Genomic DNA, 21,578 nt, shown 5'->3' with positions numbered 1-21,578 from the left:
TGAAACAGAAAGATTCTCCAAGCAGATGTAACTGGGATATTCAGGCAAAGCCTAATTCATTTAAGAAATATTTTGAATGTCTACTAGGCATCAGAAAACATTCTAGGATCTTGGGTTATATCAGTGAATACCCCACCTCAACACACTAAGAGCCATAGCTGATCCCTTCAGCTCAGGACACCTGCCACGTGGGTAGCTGGAATGGGGACTGTGTGTGTATGAGGCCTGAGAGTCCTCTTTGTTCTACGCTGAAGTCAATGCCTCTGCTCAGACAGAACATCACATCTTAGACTCCAAGTGGTTCTCAACCTTCCTAATGCTGCCAAGCTTGATGCAGTTCCTCATGTTGTGGTGACCCCCCCCCATCAGAAAAGTATTTTTATTGCCACTTCATAACGATAACTGTGTTAGTGTTATGAATAATACAAATATATGATATGTGGGACATCGGATATACAATATCTAGGGGTCACGACCCACAGGTAGCGAACCTTTGCCTTAGCAGGCAGTTAACAGAAAAAAAAAGTAAATATTTAGGAGAGTCAGGGGCTCTCTCATGTGAAAGAAAGCTCAGGTGGAGGAGGACTCCCAGGAAGAGGAGGTTGGACACTATGGTCCTTTCACTGACCCATGAATGTACATGCCAAGGGTAGGAGTACTAAGCCAAGAGCCAAAGGGACAGAGACGGCTCATAGGACAGGAATAAGGCTGTCTTCATGGGAGAGGCTGAGATGGTTCCAGTGACCCCTGGAGCGTCCAGCAAGAGAGCCAGATTCGCCGCCATAGTTAGAAAAGATGTCTAGCCGGGCGTGGTGGCTCACGCCTTTAATCCCAACACTCGGGAGGCAGAGACAGGTGGATTTCTGAGTTCGAGGACAGTCTGGTCTACAAAGTGAGTTCCAGGACAGCCAGGGCTATACAGAGAAGCCCTGTCTTGAAACAAAAACAAAAACAAACAAACAAAACAAATAGACCATGGGGTAAAGAGCGCTACCTAGTGGCAAGGCATAGAAATGGCAGGGCCGTTCATTTGCCCTCCAGACCTACCTGGGCAAGGAAGAGGAGAAGGACAGGGGCAGGGGGAGACCATTGTCTACCAGTGAACTCTTCGCTGATAGGTTTGCCAACTGGGGAAGTTTCCCTTCCGTAAGGTGTCTGGAGAAAGTTTTTCTTAAAACCCAATGTTTAAAAAAAAAAATGGAGAAGACTATGACCAGGCAAGCTACGCTAGAACTACAAATGGCCAATAAATATATTCTTAAAAATATATGAAACTGTATGAGGAAGCCAATACATGCCATCGAAACAGAAAGCTGTCATACAGAGATTTACAGTTTGGGCATTAGTGTGGAGAAATGACAGAATTCACACTTCCAAGACAGAGAAGTCTAGGGTAAGTATTATCCAAGGGTGATGAACAGGCATGGGATGTGTTCTCGGGAAGGGAAATGAAGATTTACTCGCTCATCACTAGAAATACAGGTAAAGTTACAATACAGCTGCTGAGTGGTGTGCAGAAGAAAATGAGCTACATATATTCAGCAAAAAAGCTTTTCAGCCATAAAGAAAAATGCAGCTGCGGCATTTTCAAGAAAAATGGAGGGGACGGTAGGGATCAACATTTTCAGAAAAAATAAGGCAGAGCCCAAAAGAGAAATACTCTGCGTGCTCTCCCATATGTGGACTCTAGATTGGCGGGTGTGGGACGAGCAGAGAGGAAAAGTCTGAAAGGAGAAAGGTAGGCAGACAACAGAACCAAGACGGTGAAAGGGTAATGGGATGTGTGTGACATCAGGATAGGGGGATTGTCTGAGGCTACATACGTATAAAACGCTATAACTAAACCCATGACTGCCAATGCTAACCTTTAAAAGCTGGTATGTGTGGGGTGCCGTGCGCGCGTGGGGAAATAGGTGAGAGAGATGACCCATGTTCCACCAGAGCCCTGGGGCTCTGGGAGGGTGGACTTGGGGGACTGCTGTGCACTCTCCACGCCTCCCCGGTGGGTGTCTGGCTGTGGGGAAGCCACAGAACCTCAGTCCACGGGGGCAGAGAGGGAGCAGTCTGGGGTCCCTGTCCTCATGGAGTCCAGGGACAACAGGTTCTAGCTCTTGGGCATCAAAGCAGGACACCTCGAAAGAGCTGAGAACGGGTGGGGGCCCAGGGGTCAGCTCAGTCTGCCCCGGGGCTCGAAAGGAGAAGGGGCAGGAGAGAAGATGCTGGGTGGTTCTCATGCAGGCGAGAGTCTGGCTCTATCAGGTGGCTCGTTTGGTGGGACTTGGGTTGACTGGTTACCTTGCTGTTGCCAAGTAACTGTGGGGAGAAGCTTACCTGGCTGTAGCCAGAATACCAGGAGCTTGGGACATTGTCTATAGTCCCAGGATTATGGAGTTGAGGAGTTGATGTGGTGTCAGGTGCTTGTGTCTGTGAGCATAGCTTACGGTTCGGTCCCTTGTAGATTTTTCTACTGGGTCTCCCGAGTAAGCCTTGTGCGACCAGAACACAGACTACCTTTCAACGGTCCAGCAGGTATGAACGGGCATACCTGGTGTGAGACTGGCCTGTGGTAGGTTTCTTGGCCAAAGAAGTGAGGTACAACATAGGCTTCTAGCCCGGTCCTGCACTTCTGTGTTGTACTTGAGAACATGTCCACAGAGCAAGGATTGTATTGCTAACATACCAAAATCAGAAGCCAGCAACTGCTGGATAGACAACCAAGTATGGCCGTGCATTGTATATGGAAATAACTTCTTTACAGTGAGCCTATGTTATTTTTTATGACGGGTACAAATAATAAAGCTGCTTTGAGTTCATGTCACATGACTGAAGCAAAGCCAAAAGGAGAAGGAAAAAAAAATCCATCACGGGTAGCCCTGGAAGAAATTAGAATCTTCTCACTAACTTTCCCTTCTTCCCCACTATGAAGCGTGCATCTTTCTTTCTCTCGGTCGCCTTTTCCTCCAGGGGGCGCTGTATTTCCCTTTGCAAGCTCCTCTAGCTCTCTCCTTGTAAAGCCTTCCTTCAGAGAAGCCACCCAGGAAGCAATGAAATGCAATTGACTCTCCCAGAGTAGTCAAGGCTAACCCAGTGGACGCTTCGGAAAAAACGACTGAAAGCTAATGATTTGTATCAACTCTGTGTTTCTGCATTTTAGGCAAATTTAAGCGACATTTCTGTTGAGAAGGAGCACTTTAACCTCTCCACAAGCAGCACCGCTGAGGGGGAATTATTTTTGAGAACAAGGAAATTTAAGAAATATGGCCCTTATGAATAAGGGACTTACTTTGCCAGCCATAAAATACAAGGATGCATAGTGCCTGGACTACCTAGCGACTTTTCTAAATTCAGTCATATTGATTGGATTGACTGATTGATTGATTGGATGATTGATTGATTGATAATTTTTTTCATTCTATCTATCCATCCGTCTGTTTATTTTCCATTCCAATGCCTCCTCCAGGGCAGGTTCAAACTTCGCAAAGGTTTTGCCTTGGTTCTGACCCTAGTCTAGACTTGCTATGTTGGCTCATGGAAAAAATGAGAACTAGCTAGATTCACATTCATGCTCTGAGCAGTCCAACTGGGCTTCCAGGTCTGTGGTCCCCCGCCACCTACACGAGCAGCCCACACAGTCCTGTTGCGGGTCCAGGTGAGGCTCGGCTGTCCTTCTCCATGTTGCCCCTAATGTTTGCAAAACCCAGAATCCTCTCCACTTGGTTTTGAGCTAACAGATAGCTAATAGAGTAGTTGGGCCAACAGAATGCTCTGCCCTCGGGTCTGTGAAGAAACCTGTAAGGAAAGTGAGGAAGACATTAAGTAAGCCAGCCCTTTGCCTGATCTCCCTTTCCCAGAGGCAATCTCTTACAGGTTATGATGGTAATTCCTAAGGACTCAGGAACCAGGCTCTTAGACACCTGAAAAGAGCTACTCTCTGGGGCTCAAGCATGGAGAAACTCACCTAAAAGATCAAGGGAAATTTTTATCATCTCCCAAGAAAGGGCAGAGTACATGTTGGTTGGGGACATCTGTGATGCTTCTGGGGGAAAAAAAAAGCATCTTATCTCCCAGGAGCGTGCCTGTGAGTTGCAACACACAGGGCTCACCTCTCTTCACTTCCACACAGGCTTTAATGAGTTGGTGATGCACCAGAGGCTACAGCAAGCTCACAGAGAGCAGAAAGGGGCGGAGAGCAGGACGGGTGCTTCCCACAAGTTCCCACCAGGTCTGCTCTGGGAGCTGATTGGCTGGCTAAAACTAGCTAATTCCCACTGAGGCCAGGGGGCATGAGGAATAGAGAGACCAGGACTGCCATGAAGAGGTATTGGATCTCTCCCTGCACCCTGCTGTTTACGCTTTGCTTGTTTATTTAATGGTATGTGTGTGGGTGTCTTACCCACATGTGTGTATGTGCACCACATGCGTGCCTGGTGCCTGCAGAGGTCAGAAGAGGGCGTTGCATCTGCTGGATCTGGAGTTGTGGATGGTTGTGGGCCACCATGTGGATGCTGGGAATCTAAGCTCCACCCCCTTCATCTTCTGCAAGAACAAGTGGTCTTAACCATCAAGCCAACTCTCCAGCCCCATAGCTTCTGTTTTGTTTGACACATGATGAGAGAATAAGATCTACCCCCCCCATCACACACACACACACACACACACACACACCCATAAGCTGCACAACCACACTTGCCAGTGTACACTGTCATCTTGGCTTCAGAACCAGAACTGGCCAAGCCATGGGCCATCTGCTCCTCTTGTTCCCCTGACTGAGATGTCTGCCTCCGCTGCAGCCCCTAATGTGGCGCCAACCACAGATAACTCAGCTGATGCCAAACACTCTCTGGACCCGAGCCACTCTCAGCTGGGGACAAAATAAGAGAAAAAAGCAGTCAGTGGTTGTCTGTAGATCTGCTGAGCCCGTAGAATCCCCGCAGGTACCCACAGGCCAGAGGTTCCGGAGGCTTCTTACGGAAGTCTGCATGAGCAGGTATCAGCCTGAGCAAACGGCTCACCCCTTCTAGCCTTGTATCCTAGAAATGGACCTCCACTGTGGCCTTTGGTTTCTCCAGGTCAACTCCAGGTCAACAGAGTTTCAAGACACACCAAGTCATTTTAGCTTTCAGGAGGTATCTTTGGTTTGTCTGTTCTCAGTAAGACAAAGAGGAGGGCCTCAATCAAGCCAGAGGCCTAAATGTTTATATTACCTTGTGTTCCCTCCAATCCAGGCTGGCTTCTGGGATACAGTGCAAATACCTAACGGCACCACATGAGTCAGACATGTGTTAGGGGTGGATGGGACCCAGGCCTCGTTCCCAGGCTCCAGGTCCCTTTTCTTTGCTGGCTGACCACCTTTGGATTGACTCGAGGTTTTGTTCTATTGAATGCATTTGGGCCCATTGTGTTTTTCTAATCAAATCTCCAGCTCTTTTGTTCTCTGAGTCTCTGCTTCCTCTTCCGTCTCCTTCACGTTTCTAATGTTTAGACCTACAAAAATGTTCTTAGCTCCCTTCCTCACCCAGATCTTGTTCATTTTTTCAGCTCTTTCCTATCTCACTAATTATCCTAGTTAGACTTAACCAGACTAGACTCACATGAGACTCGCAGTGGAAGGAGCGCCCAGATCAGAATAGCCGGTGAGCTTGTCTGGGGGAATCATCTGGATTTTTAATTGATATAGGAGGTCCTTGCCCACCATGGGCAGCACCATTCCCTAGTCTTGTAGTCCTGGGCTATACGAATGCTAGCTAAGCCTGAACCTGGAAGCAAACCAGCAAGCACCATCCCTCCACAGTTCCTGCCTTTGAGTTCCTATCTGAAATCTTTCCCTGACTTCCCTCCATGACAGATTATAACTTGAAAGTGTAAAACAAACAAATCCCTTTCCTCCCACATGCTTTGCTCAGAGTATTGTATCTCAGCAACAGAATAGAAACTAGAACGCCATCATCCACACAGCTGCCCTGAACCACTCAGACCCTCCCATAATTCTCAGCATGTCCTTGCCCGGAGTCACTCTGCCAGACCAAAGATGTGCAGAAATGGATAGCCATGGAATCTCACAAACACTCCTGCAGACAGGAGAGACTATCTGTATACGCTGAGTCAAGGCAGGTAAGTATATCTAGGGCTGTTAGGTCTCCAGTCAGCTGTTACCATGTCACACATGCCACACATGTCATACATGTCACACATGCCACACATGTCATACATGTCACATGTCATGCATGTCTCACATGTCACATGTGTCATATGTGCCATATATGTCACATGTGTCATACATGCCACATATAGCATGCACAACACATTTGTCATGTATGTCACATGTCACACGTCACACGTGTTACACTTGACATGCATGCCATACATGTCACATGTGTCATACATGCCACATATAGCACACATATCATGTGTCGTGTGTGTCACATTTCACACATGTTGCACATGCCATATGTGCCACATATGTCACACATGCCATACATGCCACACATGTCATATATATCACACCTATCACAAATGTCATGCATGTCATACATGTCACACATGCCACACATGCTACATATGCCACATGTCATGCATGTCACATGTGTCATACATATTATATATATCATGCATGCCACACATCGCACGTCATACATTTAATACTTGCCATACATTTCATGCATGCCACACATGTCATGCATGTCACACATGTTATACATGCCACATGTGCCATACACATCACACATGCCACACATGTCATATATGTTATACATGTCATACATGTCAAGAAAGTTGCCCAGTTTCTCAACTATAAAACTGTAAGATCCTAGAATTACAAAGAATTCTATAAAATGCATCTGGGCAAAAAAAAATTAATCCCCACAGAAGCAAAACCTCTTTGAGGTCTTAAATCACCAACTCATCCTCGGACTTCCAAAGAAAGTCTGAGATTCTAAATGGCTTCCAATTCGAGAGACAACTTCAAATCCATGACCCTCAACTTAATGTCTCGTCATTTCTGGAGTAGATTTCTCCAGTTCCTCCAGTGAATCCTTCCGTGACTTACAATGTGTGGCAGAGCCCTGCACCCAGGGCAGAACACAACGCCTGTGTCTGAGAATTACTGCTCCTTTGAAAACAGTGCAGGCTCCAACTGGGCAAACTGCCTCACAACTGGCTCCTCTCCTGTTGAGCCTGCAACTACTCAAGCCCCTGGAATTGTTCTGTTCTACTGCCCCTAGAATCAGCAGGCCGCCCGAAGCCTGTCTACGCATACTTGAGTATGTGTACGTGGGTCAGAATATCAAGCATGGCCCCGTGGGCTCTGTCTGAGTCAAGGAAGCATCCCTGGCCTGGAAATCTAAGCATGGAATTAGTGTATCCATGAAAAACGTTTTCCAGGTCCCAAATAAATATCTCACTGTGTGTATTGGAGGATCTCCCATTGGTAAACCTGGGGCTTCTGATGCTCTCTGGCATAAGCTCACACCCAGGGATAGAAAATGTCCCCAGTGGTCTCTAAAAGTGCCTGTGCAACAGGCTACTGGCATACCAGTACCTTGGGCCTGTATTCTCTTAGCACTTCCTGTGTGGCTATAGCAAAAGAAAGTCTGAGGGAAATGCGTTGCCCTCTTGTCCTAGGGATACACAACCAGGAAAGGGGACGGGAGGATACTAGCATCCCTTAGCTCTGGAGGCCTGCTGCACCATCAAACTTCCACTTCCTCCTCCAAACTACACCTCAGGGACCCACCAGGGAGGAACTTGGGGCCTGTCAGGCCACCTGGGCTTCAGGCCCATAAAACTTTATAGTCCTAATGGCTACATGTTGCAGCTCCCTCTTGGGTCCCATGCTAGTGATTTCCAGATGTGCAGAGAAACAGAGATAACTGAGACCTGCCTCAGTGTCACATGTGATGTGTCAGAGGGGCCAGGGACCATCATCTTAGGTCCTCTTGAAGGCTTAACCACGGTAGTGGGAGTTATAGGTGATGGTGCCAGGCCAAGCTTCTCTGTGGTGTAATCAAGTACTCTGAGATGCTGGAACAACAGTGGTCCTTTCCTCTCTCTCTCTCTCTGCCTGTCTCTCTCTCTCTTTCTCCTCTCTCTCTCTCTCTCTCTCTCTCTGCCTGTCTCTCTCTTTCTCCTCTCTCTCTCTCTCTTTCTCCTCTCTCTCTCTCCTCTCTCTCTTTCTCCTCTCTCTCTCTCTCTGCCTGTCTCTCTCTTTCTCCTCTCTCTCTCTCTCTCTCTCTCTGCCTGTCTCTCTCTCTCTTTCTCCTCTCTCTCTCTCTCTCTCTCTCTCTCTCTCTGCCTGTCTCTCTCTTTCTCCTCTCTCTCTCTGCCTGTCTCTCTCTCTTTCTCCTCTCTCTCTCTCTCTCTCTCTCTCTCTCTCTCTCTCTCTCTTTCTCCTCTCTCTCTCTCTCTCTCTCTCTCTCTCTCTCTCTCTCTCTCTGTGTCTGTCTCTCTGTCTGTTTAATCTGCCTGTCTGTCTCTGTGTTTGTGTGTCTCTGTGTGTGTGCCTGTGTGTGTCTGTGTGTGTGTAAGAGAGAGATTAATAGAGGGATAGATTAATAGATTGGTGGATAGATGATTGGATGGATGGATAGATATATAGGTGGATGGATGGATGGATGGATGGATGGACGGACAGACAGATGGAGATTAGGCTCAAGCTCTGGAGCCTGCTTACCTGGGCTCAAACTACAACCAAAGCAAGTGTTTGTGTCCTAGTTTCCCCAAGTGCACAACGGGGTCATAGCTGTACCTAATTCAGGCTCATTATGAATTATTGCTTTCAAGGTGATTCTGGCTGACACTGAACAAGCTCTCGGTAAATGTTGATGTTTCCTGAATGTTCTTTGCACTGGAAAGTGCTCCGAACACAATACTTTCCTTGGCTCTAACTTACCTGTTGAGATTGCCAACCATGCATTGTCACCAAAATAATCCCGTTTTCTTGAGTGACACTTTCCGGGTGACTGTGTGCCTACATCCCGCATCCAAGCCTCTGCCGTGTGAGTAAGTCCTCGTGACATCAACCTTCTACAGGAGAAGGCCGTAGGTGAACTGTAGGCGAGGTGGCTGCGGCATACACCCTGCCTGTTTTCCGCGACCTCGGCATGGTCTGACTCCTTCCTATGCCGCCCTGTCCCTCCTTGGCACCCGAACACAAAGGCCCTTTTACACATTTACTTCGCGTTACCACAAAGTCCAAAACACACCAAATCTCAGCTGTCCAAATATTTTTCAGGACTGGCTATTAAACGCATGTGAATTTGTTCAGATTTGTCACCAAGGGGGATGAAAGAGGCTTTGGGGACAACAGTAAGAAGCTGGGGTCACCAAAGTAGTAATAATATGCTTGGCATGGTAGCCTTCGTGCTGAGGAAAAATTAAAACAGCATTTTAAGGACTTTGGGCAAAACCCAGAGATGCCAGCAGCATCTTTTTAAAAAAGAGAAATAACGCAGTGCTGATTTTCACCAGCAGGTGGCAGTAGAGTAATAAGGGTAAAATAACAATATTTAAATATCATTAGGAAGGACTCCACGGCAGGAGACTATCTCACCCAACCTAGTTAAGGCTTGCCTTAAGCAGGTTAATTCCAGGTCTTACCACTAAAACTGGTCATACAGGGGTGTGCTAGCCTTTTCAAATTTCCCTGGCCTCTTTGCATACAGAAAAAAAAAAAAAAATATATATATATATATATATATATATATGACTCTTTTTGAGTGATTTAGTAGTTCTAACACCAGCAAGACAGATGGCCTTCTGATGTTAGAACTACTAAATAAAGGAGCCAAAAGCTGCTCAAAAGCTTTGTGCTTCTGGGAAGAGCACAGGTAAAGATAGAAAAAAAAAAAAACAAAAAAAAAACAGTCATCTCTGTGTTGTGAGGCTTCCCAATCTGTTCACATTTCCACTGAGCCCTGCCTAACCTTATAGATTTCCCAAATAAAAGCAGGGAGTATTGGCCAAAATCCCCCTTCTCCATCCCCCTTCCACCTCGCAGCCTGTCAGAGCATTAGAACCCAAGTGACCCGCTCTGTGTCCTGGTTTACGTTGCTAATGCAGTGATGAAGCACCATGGCCAAAGCAGTTTGGGGAGGAAAGGGTTTGTTCAGCTTACCCCTCCACACCAAAGGTTCATCACCAAAAGAAGTCGGGACAGGAACTCGAGCAGGGCAGGAACCTGGAGGCAGGAGCTGATGCAGAGGCCATGGAGAGATGCTGCTTGCTGGCTTGCTCCCCGTGGCTTCTTCAGCCTGCTTTCTTACAGAACCCACCACTCACAACGGCAGGGCTGGCCCCTCACCCATCGATCACTTATTAAGAAAATGCCTTTCAGCTAGATCTTATGGAGGCATTTTCTCAAAGGAGGTTCCCTCCTTTCAGATAACTCTAGTTTGTGTCATGTTGGCATAGACCAGTCAGCACACTCAATTGAGGCACATGATGAGAGGAAACTCAGAAACTGGTGGAAGGGGATGGCTTTGGGGAAAATCTAAACGGGTGGAACAGGGTAATTAAAATGGTATTGGTCACATATGGAATGGTTAGTAAGTGTGGTCGCACGGGTGGGTGGGGAAATGGATAGATGACCGGACCGGTGGGTAAAACATGAACTCAGGATACTTCACATGGCTACAAGGAAAATAATCCCAGGTTCTCAGTCATCTAAGACAGCGTTAGCATATTCTGCTTTGTTTGGGTAGGTAGTGACTCCTGGTCTCCAGAAGTGATAAGTACCAGCCAGCCATTAGTGTAGTAGGGACTCTATGACAGTGTGCCAGGTGCGTTGGACCAGGTGAGCCTTTGGGGAATCCTAGGACTCCTTTTAGTCACAGTGCAGAGGGAATGAAGTATCTCTGTGTGGGAGGAACATCTCAAGAATTTCACACTGCTTCCTCCAAACTCCTAGCCCCATCTTCCACCCTTGCAACTCCGGCCTGGGCTGGGAAGCCACAACCTAGCAGTTCGCTTGGGAGCGTATGCTGGTTTGGTTTTAGTAACTTTGTTTCTTTTTATTGAAATTCAGAAGAGGTGGACGGGTGGAAGCCTGGACCAGCCCTTTTAGATTCAGGTAAGCATCCAGCTGACCTCTTCATACGGATCAGACCAGATGCACAGCATTGAAGAATCAGGAGGAAATAACAGCTCAGCCGGGGGCTCAGGTGGTCCAGCCCGAAATATCAGCTCAGCCGGGGGCTCAGGTGGTCCAGCCCGGAATATCAGCTCAGCCCGGGGCTCACTCAGGTGGTCCAGCCCGGTCAGAGAGGTTTTTCTGAAGAGTTTCTCCAGGGACTTTCAGGTCCAGGGATGGGGCTACCAAACTTTCCTAGGGATACCTGGGCAATATTGGTTTTCCCAAAGGGAGAGAGAATGAAGCATGAAGACAAAGGCTGGAGCACATGATTTCACTGCAAGACGGGTTTAGACCCTCACTTCTCCTGGCAGCACACACTGAAGTTCTTTATTTCCGTCTGCTTCTGTGAGAATGGTATTCAGAAGGGCTGCCTGGCGGTGGTGCACGCCTTTAGTCCCAGCCCTCAGGTGGCTGATGCAGGTGAATTGCTGTGAGTTTGGGGCCAGGCTGGTCTACAGAGTGAGCTCCAGACCACCCAAGGCTACATAGTAAGACGTTGTCTTAAAAGTTTAAATTAAAATTTTAAATAAAAACTTTAAAAAAGAAAGAAAGAAGTCAGGTGTGGTGGTACACGCCTTTAATCCCAGCACTTGGGAGGCAGAGGCAGGTGGATTTATGAGTTCAAGGCCAGTCTGGTCTACCCTGTCTCAAAACAAACAAACAAAACAGAAAACAAAAAAAAAAAAAAAAGAAAGAGAGAGAGAAAAAAAGAAAAAGAGAGAGAGAAAAGAAAAGAAAAGAAGAAAGAAATGGTATGAGGTTTTCCATTCTCATCAATGTGTGTGTGTGTGTGTGTGTGTGTGTGTGTGTGTTTAACTGAATACCACATTCAATATTTGACCCTCTAACAAAGCCTTCGAAGCAAGGTGAGACAGGGATATGAAAGGCCAACGTCTAAACTTAGCACTAAGTACACACACACACACACACACACACACACACACACACTATAGAGCATTGAGACATGTCCGTGCAAAGCATCTGGCTGAGAAATACTGTTGGACACCAAAACAGTATTTCCAAATGACGTGAGGAGGTATGGAGAGCTGGCTGACCTTTAACAGGAAAATGAAATCACAGAGAGAGAGAGAGAGAGAGAGAGAGAGAGAGAGAGAGAGAGAGAGAGAGAGAGCTCATTTCCACACCTGTTCCCACTGCTGGAAACTTCCAGAACTAGGCCTCCTGAAAACTGTTTCCTGCACATGTTTGCTGCCTCTGAGAAACTCGCTGGTTATAGCCATCCTAAGAGATCCGTGCTTATTGTCACCCTCTGTGTGCACAGCCCTAACAAGCAGCCCCGCCCCTGCCTAGCTGAACCTCGACCTCATACAACCTCTCCAAATATGAGCATTGTGTATCTCTGTCTCCAGCCTTCAGGTGCTGGGGGCGAGAGGTTGTCTTCTCTGCCCTTCTACTTGAACTGTGTTCCTCTCTGGTGCCCACGCAACCTTTTTTCCAGATCGCCCTCACACGTCTAACTCGTCTTTGTTTAGTGCCTCTGTCACCAAAATTTGGCCAAGGACCCATAGGTACTGAGCAGAGGAAAGCTTTGGATGAGACAAACTCACTTCTCCTGACCTCAAATTTTTTCAGAATTTTAGAGAATAATCATTTATACCTACACATCTGTAATATTTTCACATAAATAAACCAGAACTCAGATAGAACGAATTAAAACGAGAGCGGAACAGAGCCCCCTGAAGACCCAACAGCACCCTTGGGCAGGCTGTCGGTACTTATGTTCCTCAGGATGGGCCCGGGGTAGAGAAGAGGCAGCTAGAAGCCAAGCCCCAGAGCTGGGTATGAATGTCCGCTCTGTCCGGTTCTCTGGGGTAAGGCCAGGCGCTTCCTATGCTTGGAATCACAGCGGCTTTTGCTTCTCTTTCCAGGATTTGTGCCAAAAGAAGAACTCAGCACACAGTCTTCGGAGCCAGTGCCGCAGGGAGATCCAAGTGAGTTAACTGAAGAGCTGGGCACCCCGGGGTGGTTTGAACATCTCTCTCCTCTGCGTACTGACTTTCACTCAGACCCACCCCTCTCCTACCACACATCTATTGAGCTTCTACCTTCTGACACTTTGTTCTAAGGAGAAAGGAGAGCTTTTGAAGGATTTAAAGTATATGTATAAGGGGTAGACGATCAAGGGTTTTTTTTTTTTTTTTTTTTTGGTTTTTTAAGTCACCATGGCAACAGGGTGAAGACTGGGAAGGGATGTGGAGGCAGGAAGGGTGGATGAAAAGAATTGACAGGCTGATCGTCAGGGGTGGAGTGCCATGGGAGTCAGAGAAGCCAGGTCTTGGAGTTAACCAGAAATTAGAGAAATTGGTAGAGTCAAGAAAGATAGGAAGAATCTATAAGTTAGGAGTGGGGCAGGAGACAGGACAGTTAAAGATGACATCTGCAGGACTCTGGAGACCACTCAGCTGGCAAAGGCTTTTGTTGCAAAGCCTAACGGCCTGAGTTCCACCCACGGTGCTCCCACTGGGCTTCCTCTGATCTACACACTGTGCCGTGACATAGTCATGCCCTCCCACACACACACACACACACACACACACACACTCGGCAAACGCATAGATCTAATTCACACTGTAAAAAAAAAAAAAGTGACTTGTGTGACTGGATAAATGTCACTGTGGTGAGGAGCACAGGTTGGACCAGAGTTGGGGACAGGAAGGCTGTCTATGCCTGTCATTTGCCATGAGATATTCAGCCCAATAGCAAGATCTAAAACTTGGATGAGATGGGACGGTTCAGTCCGAAATTCAGAGTCGGGGAAGAAGATGGCAGTGAATATACATATTCTGTCGTTCTTCGTCAAATTAAAGAGAAGAAAGGATGTTAAATGGGTATTAAAATGCCTTGAAAGCATTTAGAGTTGGAAGATGAACTGTGGTTCAAAGCAGAGACTCTATTATGTACCTGGTAAATGGAATGTAGATAAGGTTGAAACCAAACAGAAGGCACACATATGATGAGCCTCGCTAGGCAGGGGAGAAAACGCCTGCGAGTATCACAGAGGAGGGACTGGGGAGAGAGGGAACTCGGAGAAGTGTAGTCTCTTCCAACATACCAAAGAAAGCACCTACAAATAGATCTAAAGCTGCCACCATCCAGCTGAAACAAAGGTAAAAACAAGAGCCTTCATCCCAGACCCACTGACTGATTCTGCAGCCGTAGTTACCAGTGGTCCTTGAGAGTGGCTCGCAGGTTATTTTGTGGGAACTTGCTAACACCTGTGACCTGGGCGTGCCTCTGATGGATATCATCCAAAGTGACAAAACATGGACCTGGTGTGTTCTATAGCCCAAAGCATGAGTTTATCTAAAGAACTGCATCGCGGAGAGCGGTACCACAGAATTAAAAGCAGCGCATCGATTCCTTGAGACACCATACATCTGACCTTTCATCTTCATCCGGAACCTTTCTTGTGGCTATAAATAAGGCACCAATACTGAACACCTCCTGGCACGATTCCACCCATTAATACTGACGTCAATCCCACATCAGTCTGCTGTCTTTCCATAGAAGAAACCCACTGGGTCTTAGCCTGTATGTGCCATGAGATAGAAGCCTAAGTCATTAAGATGTCCTGGGAGTTTAGAGGCAGGGCTTTTGCTCAGTAATAGAGTGTTGGCCTAGGAAGTGCAAGAAGGCCTTGTGTTTGGTTCCAGCGATGAAAAAAAAAAAAAAAAAAAAAGATCCTGGGAAGGGTAAGAGTAACAAAGGAGACTTCTGTCAGCCGTCAGCAATCAGGCCAGGGAGCCAAGAGAACTAAGCGGATAAATTGCTTGCTTCAAAACTGAACATGTTGTTCCTGAGCATAGTTCAAGATGTAAAAAATGAGCAAAGTGTCCTTGAGGAACCCAAACGGATGCTACTAAATCCATGTTATTGTTATCGCTGAAAATAAATGAAAAGGGGAAACCCCGTTATCCCCTCCTAGAATCGATTTTCCTCTATCTTAAAAGGCAATATTGAACTAATCTGCTGGCGTTTAGAAGGAAAACCTTTGTTCAGGAGTGCTTCTCAAACTTGGGGGTCATATTTAAAGGCAAATCTGATTTTCTATATTTGAGTGGATCCCGGGAGTCCGTATTTCCCACACCCCGTTGAGGTTGGTGGACTGAAAACCCTGAAGAACACTACTGCCACCTGCTGGCTATAATTCACGTTGCAAAGCAAGGCCTAGAAAAACAAGTGTTGACCATTAGAGAGAGGCCTTAGAGCAGTTCTCCCTGTCTTCCGCTTCATCTCTGTCTTTAGTGGAATCTTTCAACCACACTTGGATTTCGCTAATTTCCTGAAATCTTCATCTCAGGGGTCATGCTTGGATGTAGGCACTATGGGAGAAAGCCAGCTGGACAGGGAAGGCTAGAAGGCACTTGTAGACTTGGGATTAAAAAGCTCTGCGATTTTCTGAAGATGGAGTTGAGGCAGACAAGCATCCATCCCTGTGGTCTTCTCCAAACCTCCTCTGTTTTCAGTAGCCGTTTCAGCCCGTTCTCAAGTTCATCTTTTTTTCCATCCACGAATCTGCGTCACCACTCCTCAATAATTACTTCTAACCAATTTCGCTTCAAACTTTGTCAACTCAGAAACATTTAGTACTTTCAACAGCCCGCTTCCTTGCCTATAGGGCTTTTGTTAATGGAGGACAGGCAACACCAGCCCCAAGGAAGCCTGCAGTTCCACCCATGCCCACAAGGGGGTGCTGGCCATTGGGTGTTCTTGGATGCTGTCGCTCAAAATTCCTTACTCTCCCTGTCTCCCTTGAAATATTCCCTTTCTGAAATACTCTGGTCTGCCAAAAGCATTAATGCAATAATCCATTCTTCATTTTTTTAAATTAATGTTAAGGCTATATGGACTCCAATAAGTGCTTCAGCCCAGCAGTGAACAGTCAGTTTTCACATACTGAGTCGGTCGGTGTACCACTGCAGAAGATGATATCCAACACGGATTTGCTAGCCGTGTAGCATTCGTTGAAAGGTTGAAGCTAGCCTTCAGCCCCACCATCCCTCCCTCAGCTCTTACTGTCCCTCCTGCACGGCAGATCCACCTTACCCCTGGTTTTTGTTTTCTGCGGTTTTGATTACCCGTCATCAATTGCGATCTAAAAATAATAAATGGGAAATTCTAGAAATAAATAACCCCCAAGGTTTTATTAGTTATTATAGTATATTGTCATAATTATTCTTCTTTGTTACTAGTTATTGCTAGTCTGTTAGTGTGTGTAACTTACAAATTAAGTTATATATAAGCTATATATAGTTTAACTTATATAATATATATTCATATATATAGTTTAATTCATACCAGTGAATTTATATTACATATAATTATTGCCCATATATGTGAAAACAACTAAAATATATCATTTAATTCATTTTTTTATATGTTCCCCTGAGTGGGAACACAGAGAGACAAGATGATTGGGTAGGAGCACTCAGAGTCCAGTGAAATCACAGAATCCTTTTCTGTCCCTCAGACTGTAAAATTGACTTGTCGTTCTTAATTGATGGGAGCACCAGCATCGGCAAGCGCCGCTTCCAGATCCAGAAGCAGTTCCTAGCGGACATCGTCCAGGCTCTTGACATCGGCCCTGCCGGTCCCCTCGTGGGTGTTGTTCAGTACGGGTAAGTGCAGCTCGTGCTGAACCCGGCTATCCCTGTGCCCCTAGCTGCAAGCCACAATGTGTCCTGAAAGATTGATTTCATTCTCTCCTCTAATGCAAATGTAAAAAAAAATAAATAAAAATGGATGAAACCCAGCTGCCGTCGAGGACATAGGAGCCTTCCCAATGGAAGAAGAGGTTCATAATACACGCTTGAAGTGAATGCCATTGCAGTCCCGTGATTGCTATAGACAGTATTCGTTGGTGGGGATTAAAGGTACTGCCAAGTCATGAGTAAACTGGTTAGGCTATCACCAGTTTCTTTATCTCTAGACAAAGAAAGCTAAATTCCCTTTAGCCTTGACTGTGAAGACATTTGTTTGGGAGACCTGGGGAAGACGCTAGTGGCCGCAGTGCTTTAGGCTGTACAGTCTCTTTCCCCCAAACAACCTTGGCCTTTCCGAAGTATATTGATGAAGTCCACAGTGACTGGGAAGCCCCAGGACACAGAAGAGGGGGCCCCACCCGTTGGCTGAGCACTGAGATGACTGGTCCTAATCTGTGTGGTTATTTCACTAAGGGTAGGGCTTCTGGGGCCATAGCAACATTCCAAACCCAAGCTTCTTTTCTCTAATTCGGAATAATAAAGCAATCTTAGTTCAGATATGGATGTGTTTCTCCCTACAACAGGACCCAGATATGACAGATCATAATCAAAGGACAAAACGCGCATACATCTCCATTTGTAGGCACATTTCAAACAGGCAGTCTGATCACAGCTGCAAATGCTCGCCATCAAGGGGGCTTGGTTACCCATGATGCCTTTCCTCCTCGCTCGCATACCTGTAGGCAACAAGAGTTCCGCGCTCTTGCTCTAAAAGCTCCAGGGACAGCAGGACCATTATCCCAGTGCTCCGGCCCCTCCTCCGTACTTCTCCCGGTTGGCAAGCACTCCGAGGGCTAACCAGAGCGGTGGTGCATTAGTTACGCTTGAGGTAGGAAGGCCCTAGTTACTCTACTTTGAGTTACGATAAAAATAAGTGAAACCGCTTTCTTCATCAAATAACTTATAATGTGTTTATTTCCAGAATTAAATTTGAACACATTTGTTCCCAACTTCTTTTTCTGTCACACACACATACACACACACACACAAATAGTAGCTTGGCTAACTGGCACTTAAAAATAGTTAAGAGTCAATTACAAATAACCAAATGCTGTGAAGGCCACCACTCAGTGTTTATGACCTATTATGTGGTTTTGACTTGAAATCTGGAAGAAAAAAAGAAAAAGGTGGCTTTGGGAGGGTTATTGTTTTCTTGTTCTTCAAATGTCAACCCGTTTTCATTCCTATGTTACTTTTTAAGATAGCGTATGCACAGCAAGCCTTCCTATAAAGAGCACACATAGGTATTTGGTTAGTGCCAGATATCTGAGTCAATTTTACTGGAGGATTCAAAGCTTGCTATGTTATCTTGCATCAAAAATAGCTGATTTAAAAGCTTGCATGTACCTGAGTTCCTGGTGTGATAGGAAAACAAGGGAAAAGAAGAATGACGGAAGAGGTGTTGTGTGCCAATGAGAATGTGGATTAAATAGTGTCTTAGTTAGGGTTTTACTGCTGTGAACAGACACCACGACCAAGGCAAGTCTTATAAAGGACAGCATTTAATTGGGGCTGGCTTACAGGTTCAGAGGCTCAGTCCATTGTCATCAAGGTGGGAGCATGGCAGCATCCAGGCAGGCGTGGTGCAGAAGGAGCTGAGAGTTCTACATCTTCATCTGAAGGCTGCTAGCAGAAGACTGACTTCCAGGCAGCTAGGACGAGGGTCTTAAAGCCCACACCCACAGAGACACCTACTCCAACAGGGCCACACCTTCTAATAGTGCCACTCCCTGAGCAGAGCATATACAAACCACCACAAATAGTAAATGTGGCAGGGAAAGCAAAAGCAGTAGAGGATCCTACTACCCCAATGGCCTCTGAGTTTGTGTCAGCAACTTAATAGCAGAGCAATGGTGATGCAAGGTGGGGACGGCCTGGGGTCCCTAGCGATGGATGCATTAGGGACGACCGGGGGTACTTGGTGATAGATGCACTAGGGATGGCCAGGGTTAGTGTTAGACGCACGCCATAATCAAGGGACCAGCTTAATTATCAAGAAGATGGGTTTGTTATGAAATGGCTTTGGTCCTTCTTTTCTGTTACCCTCCACCATCTGCAGAGGGATGGCGTCTCACTAAACCCTCCCCAGAAATGGCGTCTTCAACCTCCAGAAACATAAGAAATAAAATTAATTTTCCTAATAAAATGCCCCACCTGTAGCCTTCTCATACAGTGACACAAAGGGAGCACGGCCCCTCCCCCAGTTCTCTCCCCCGTTTCCCTGACGTGACCGCCATTTGGAAGAAAGCCTTCACGGCCTTGATTTCCAATTCACTTTCAAACACATGCTCCAGCGTCTGCCTTTTCTCCAACTGTATTAATTTTAATTTAAAACATTTAAGGCAGATGTGTGTCTGTCCCTCCGTTTTATGCTCATATAAACGAATCTGTCATCTTCGCCTTGCCTGTAGCAGGGTGGGAGGGAAGCATTGTGAACCGGCCGACAGGAGATCTGAATTCTGACCTTAGCCCCGCTGGAGGACCTTACGCAATCACTTAACCTCTCCGTGTAAGTGCTGACACCTGTAAAATATGGGGTCAACTGATGATTTATTAGGGCTCCGCCAGCCCTGGCATTGTATAATTCAACGGCTGGCTCAGAAGAAAGCCAATAAACAGACGACATTGGGCTAACAGGCCAGCAAGCTGCTTCCTCTTGCTCACGGCCCCAGATTGCAGGGTGGCCTGACAAGGCCAAAAGGAGTCAAGCCATCCAGCTGAAATTGCTCTTTATTGAAGGTGCTCAGCAGTCCCACCCCACCCTGCATCTCTCCTCAGTCCTTTCATCACTAAATGGTATTAACACTGGCAGAGGAGGAGAGTGGGTGGGAGAGACAGGACAAGGTGCTAGCTGCTGGCAGGGAAAAGCTTGTGGGGTGGGAATCTGACTCCTTTCACGACCTCGGGGCACTCACCAGATCCAATTGCCTTCTGTGTGAGTCGGGGTTCTCAGGGGAACAGAACCAATAGGCAATATGATTATCTGAATGGGTTTATTTGATTGGCTTACACAATTAGAGCCTAGATAGTCCCACAGAAACTGCCTGCAGGTCGTTGAGCCAAAGGAGACAGTAGCTGACTGGGCCAGGAAGCTGAAGCCTCGGGGTAAGTGAAAACAGTGACAGTTTGAGGCTCCATCTGAGGCCGAATGCTTGCCTCCCCAGAGAACTGCTGGTTCGAGTCCACAGCAAACACTGAAGAAGCTGCCATCCACGGGCAGCAGCGGAGTAGAGCAAGCACACAGCTCACAACGATGCAGGCACCAGCCCCCTCCTTCCGCTTTAAATTTTTATTGATTATTTATTTATTATTTGTGTGTGTGTGTGTGTGTGTGTGTGTGTGTGTGTGTGTGTGTGTGTGTGTGTAAAGAGAGAGAATATGCAATCACATGCATGTGGAAGTCAGAAGACAACTCGCAAGAGGTGGTCCTCAATTCTTCCGCCATGGCCCTAGGGAATAAATCTCGGTTGCCAGACTTGCACAGCAAGCAGCTTTACATATCTAGGAGTTGTGCCTCCATTTCTCTGCTCTCCTATTCCCTCCCCACCCTCAGACTGTCCAAAGCCAACAGTAACATCCACACTCCCACATGGAGATAAAACCATCCCTTTACATCAGAATCATGGAGCCTAAAGACTCCTGGTATTACCTTGCTGTGGTGAGGTCTCCAGGCTCTGCCCAGAGATGCCTACCCCATCAAGAACAGCCGCAGAGAAGAGGGAGCAGAGGATGAGAAGGACCTGAGGAGACCCGGTGACAAACCATCTCCACCTCTCAGGCGTCCACCTTCATTTCCACTGTTGCTGACACACACACACACACACACACACACACACACACAGCTTCAAGAGTTCCTCAGACAGCTGACTCAGAATTCAGACTTTGAAGTTTAGAATACATGAATTCAATTAAGAACTTCAAAGTCCTGTGCCAAGTAGTAGCAAGCAGGAAATAGGAAAAGCCCAAGATGTATAAAGTTGTGAAATACAACATGTTGGATTCTTCAGGAGCCCTAACTGATTCTATGGGGACACAGACCAGGCCCACAAGTAGCCGAGTGAAGTGAACTAAGTGTCAAGTGTGAACTGTGTTCACAAGAGTGAGGAGTCCCTGGTCACTCACTGAGTGTCTCTTGGGCTCTTTGTTTGTTTGTTCTATTCTCCTCTTAGAGACCAGCATTCTCTAACAGGTCTCTCTCCCCTCTGCCCTGCCAGCAGAGCTCAGAACCCATAATCATGACATCCTGTCAGCCACAGTGGCTGCCTCCAATAGAACAGGTGGCATTAGGTGCAGACTCAGACACACCAAGAGTCTTTCCTAGGAACACCTACTAAATGCCCAAGCCTGGGAAGAGGGCAACTGTCAGACAGGTTAATCCTTCAAATGTCAAACAGAATCGACTCCAAAAGCAGACTGTTGCTCACGCACTAGAAAAGCAGTTTACAGTCGATGCTTTCCACCAGTCCGAAGGCAGAGAGTCGGTGCTGGAACCCAAGGTCACAGGTCAAGGCCCCATCTTGCACATGCATTCTAAAATTAAAACTATACAATCAGTAGGCGTGTGGTTGCACTTAATATCAAGGGGTACACAAACAGAGGAAAACACAGCCAGAGCTTGTTGTTACTAGGTAAACTCTAGCAGTTAGGGTGGTTGTAAAGAACATACA

The 21,578-nt window shown here is 46.7% G+C and overlaps 1 protein-coding gene across 4 annotated transcripts in view; it reads left to right on the top strand.

The window, feature by feature from the left end:
* Vit (vitrin) overlaps positions 1 to 21,578 on the top strand; it is a 133,436-nt gene that overhangs the window by 94,284 nt on the left and 17,574 nt on the right. For 2 of the 4 annotated variants that reach the window (XM_085832630.1, XM_085832628.1), the window contains 3 exons: positions 11,024 to 11,065; positions 13,018 to 13,080; positions 16,620 to 16,767. In XM_085832630.1, coding sequence (XP_085688756.1) covers positions 11,024 to 11,065; positions 13,018 to 13,080; positions 16,620 to 16,767 — 253 coding nt within the window. Of the gene's footprint in view, positions 1 to 11,020; positions 11,066 to 13,017; positions 13,081 to 16,619; positions 16,768 to 21,578 lie in introns of all 4 variants that reach the window. The other 2 variants (XM_085832629.1, XM_085832627.1) reach the window with 1 other exon arrangement.

Source organism: Mus caroli, unplaced genomic scaffold (genome assembly GCF_978045245.1).
Source record: "Mus caroli unplaced genomic scaffold, Mus_caroli_1 scaffold_18, whole genome shotgun sequence".
NCBI lineage: Eukaryota > Metazoa > Chordata > Mammalia > Rodentia > Muridae > Mus > Mus caroli.
The sequence above is the reverse complement of the archived record's forward strand: the minus strand, read 5'-3'. Positions and strand labels throughout refer to the sequence as shown.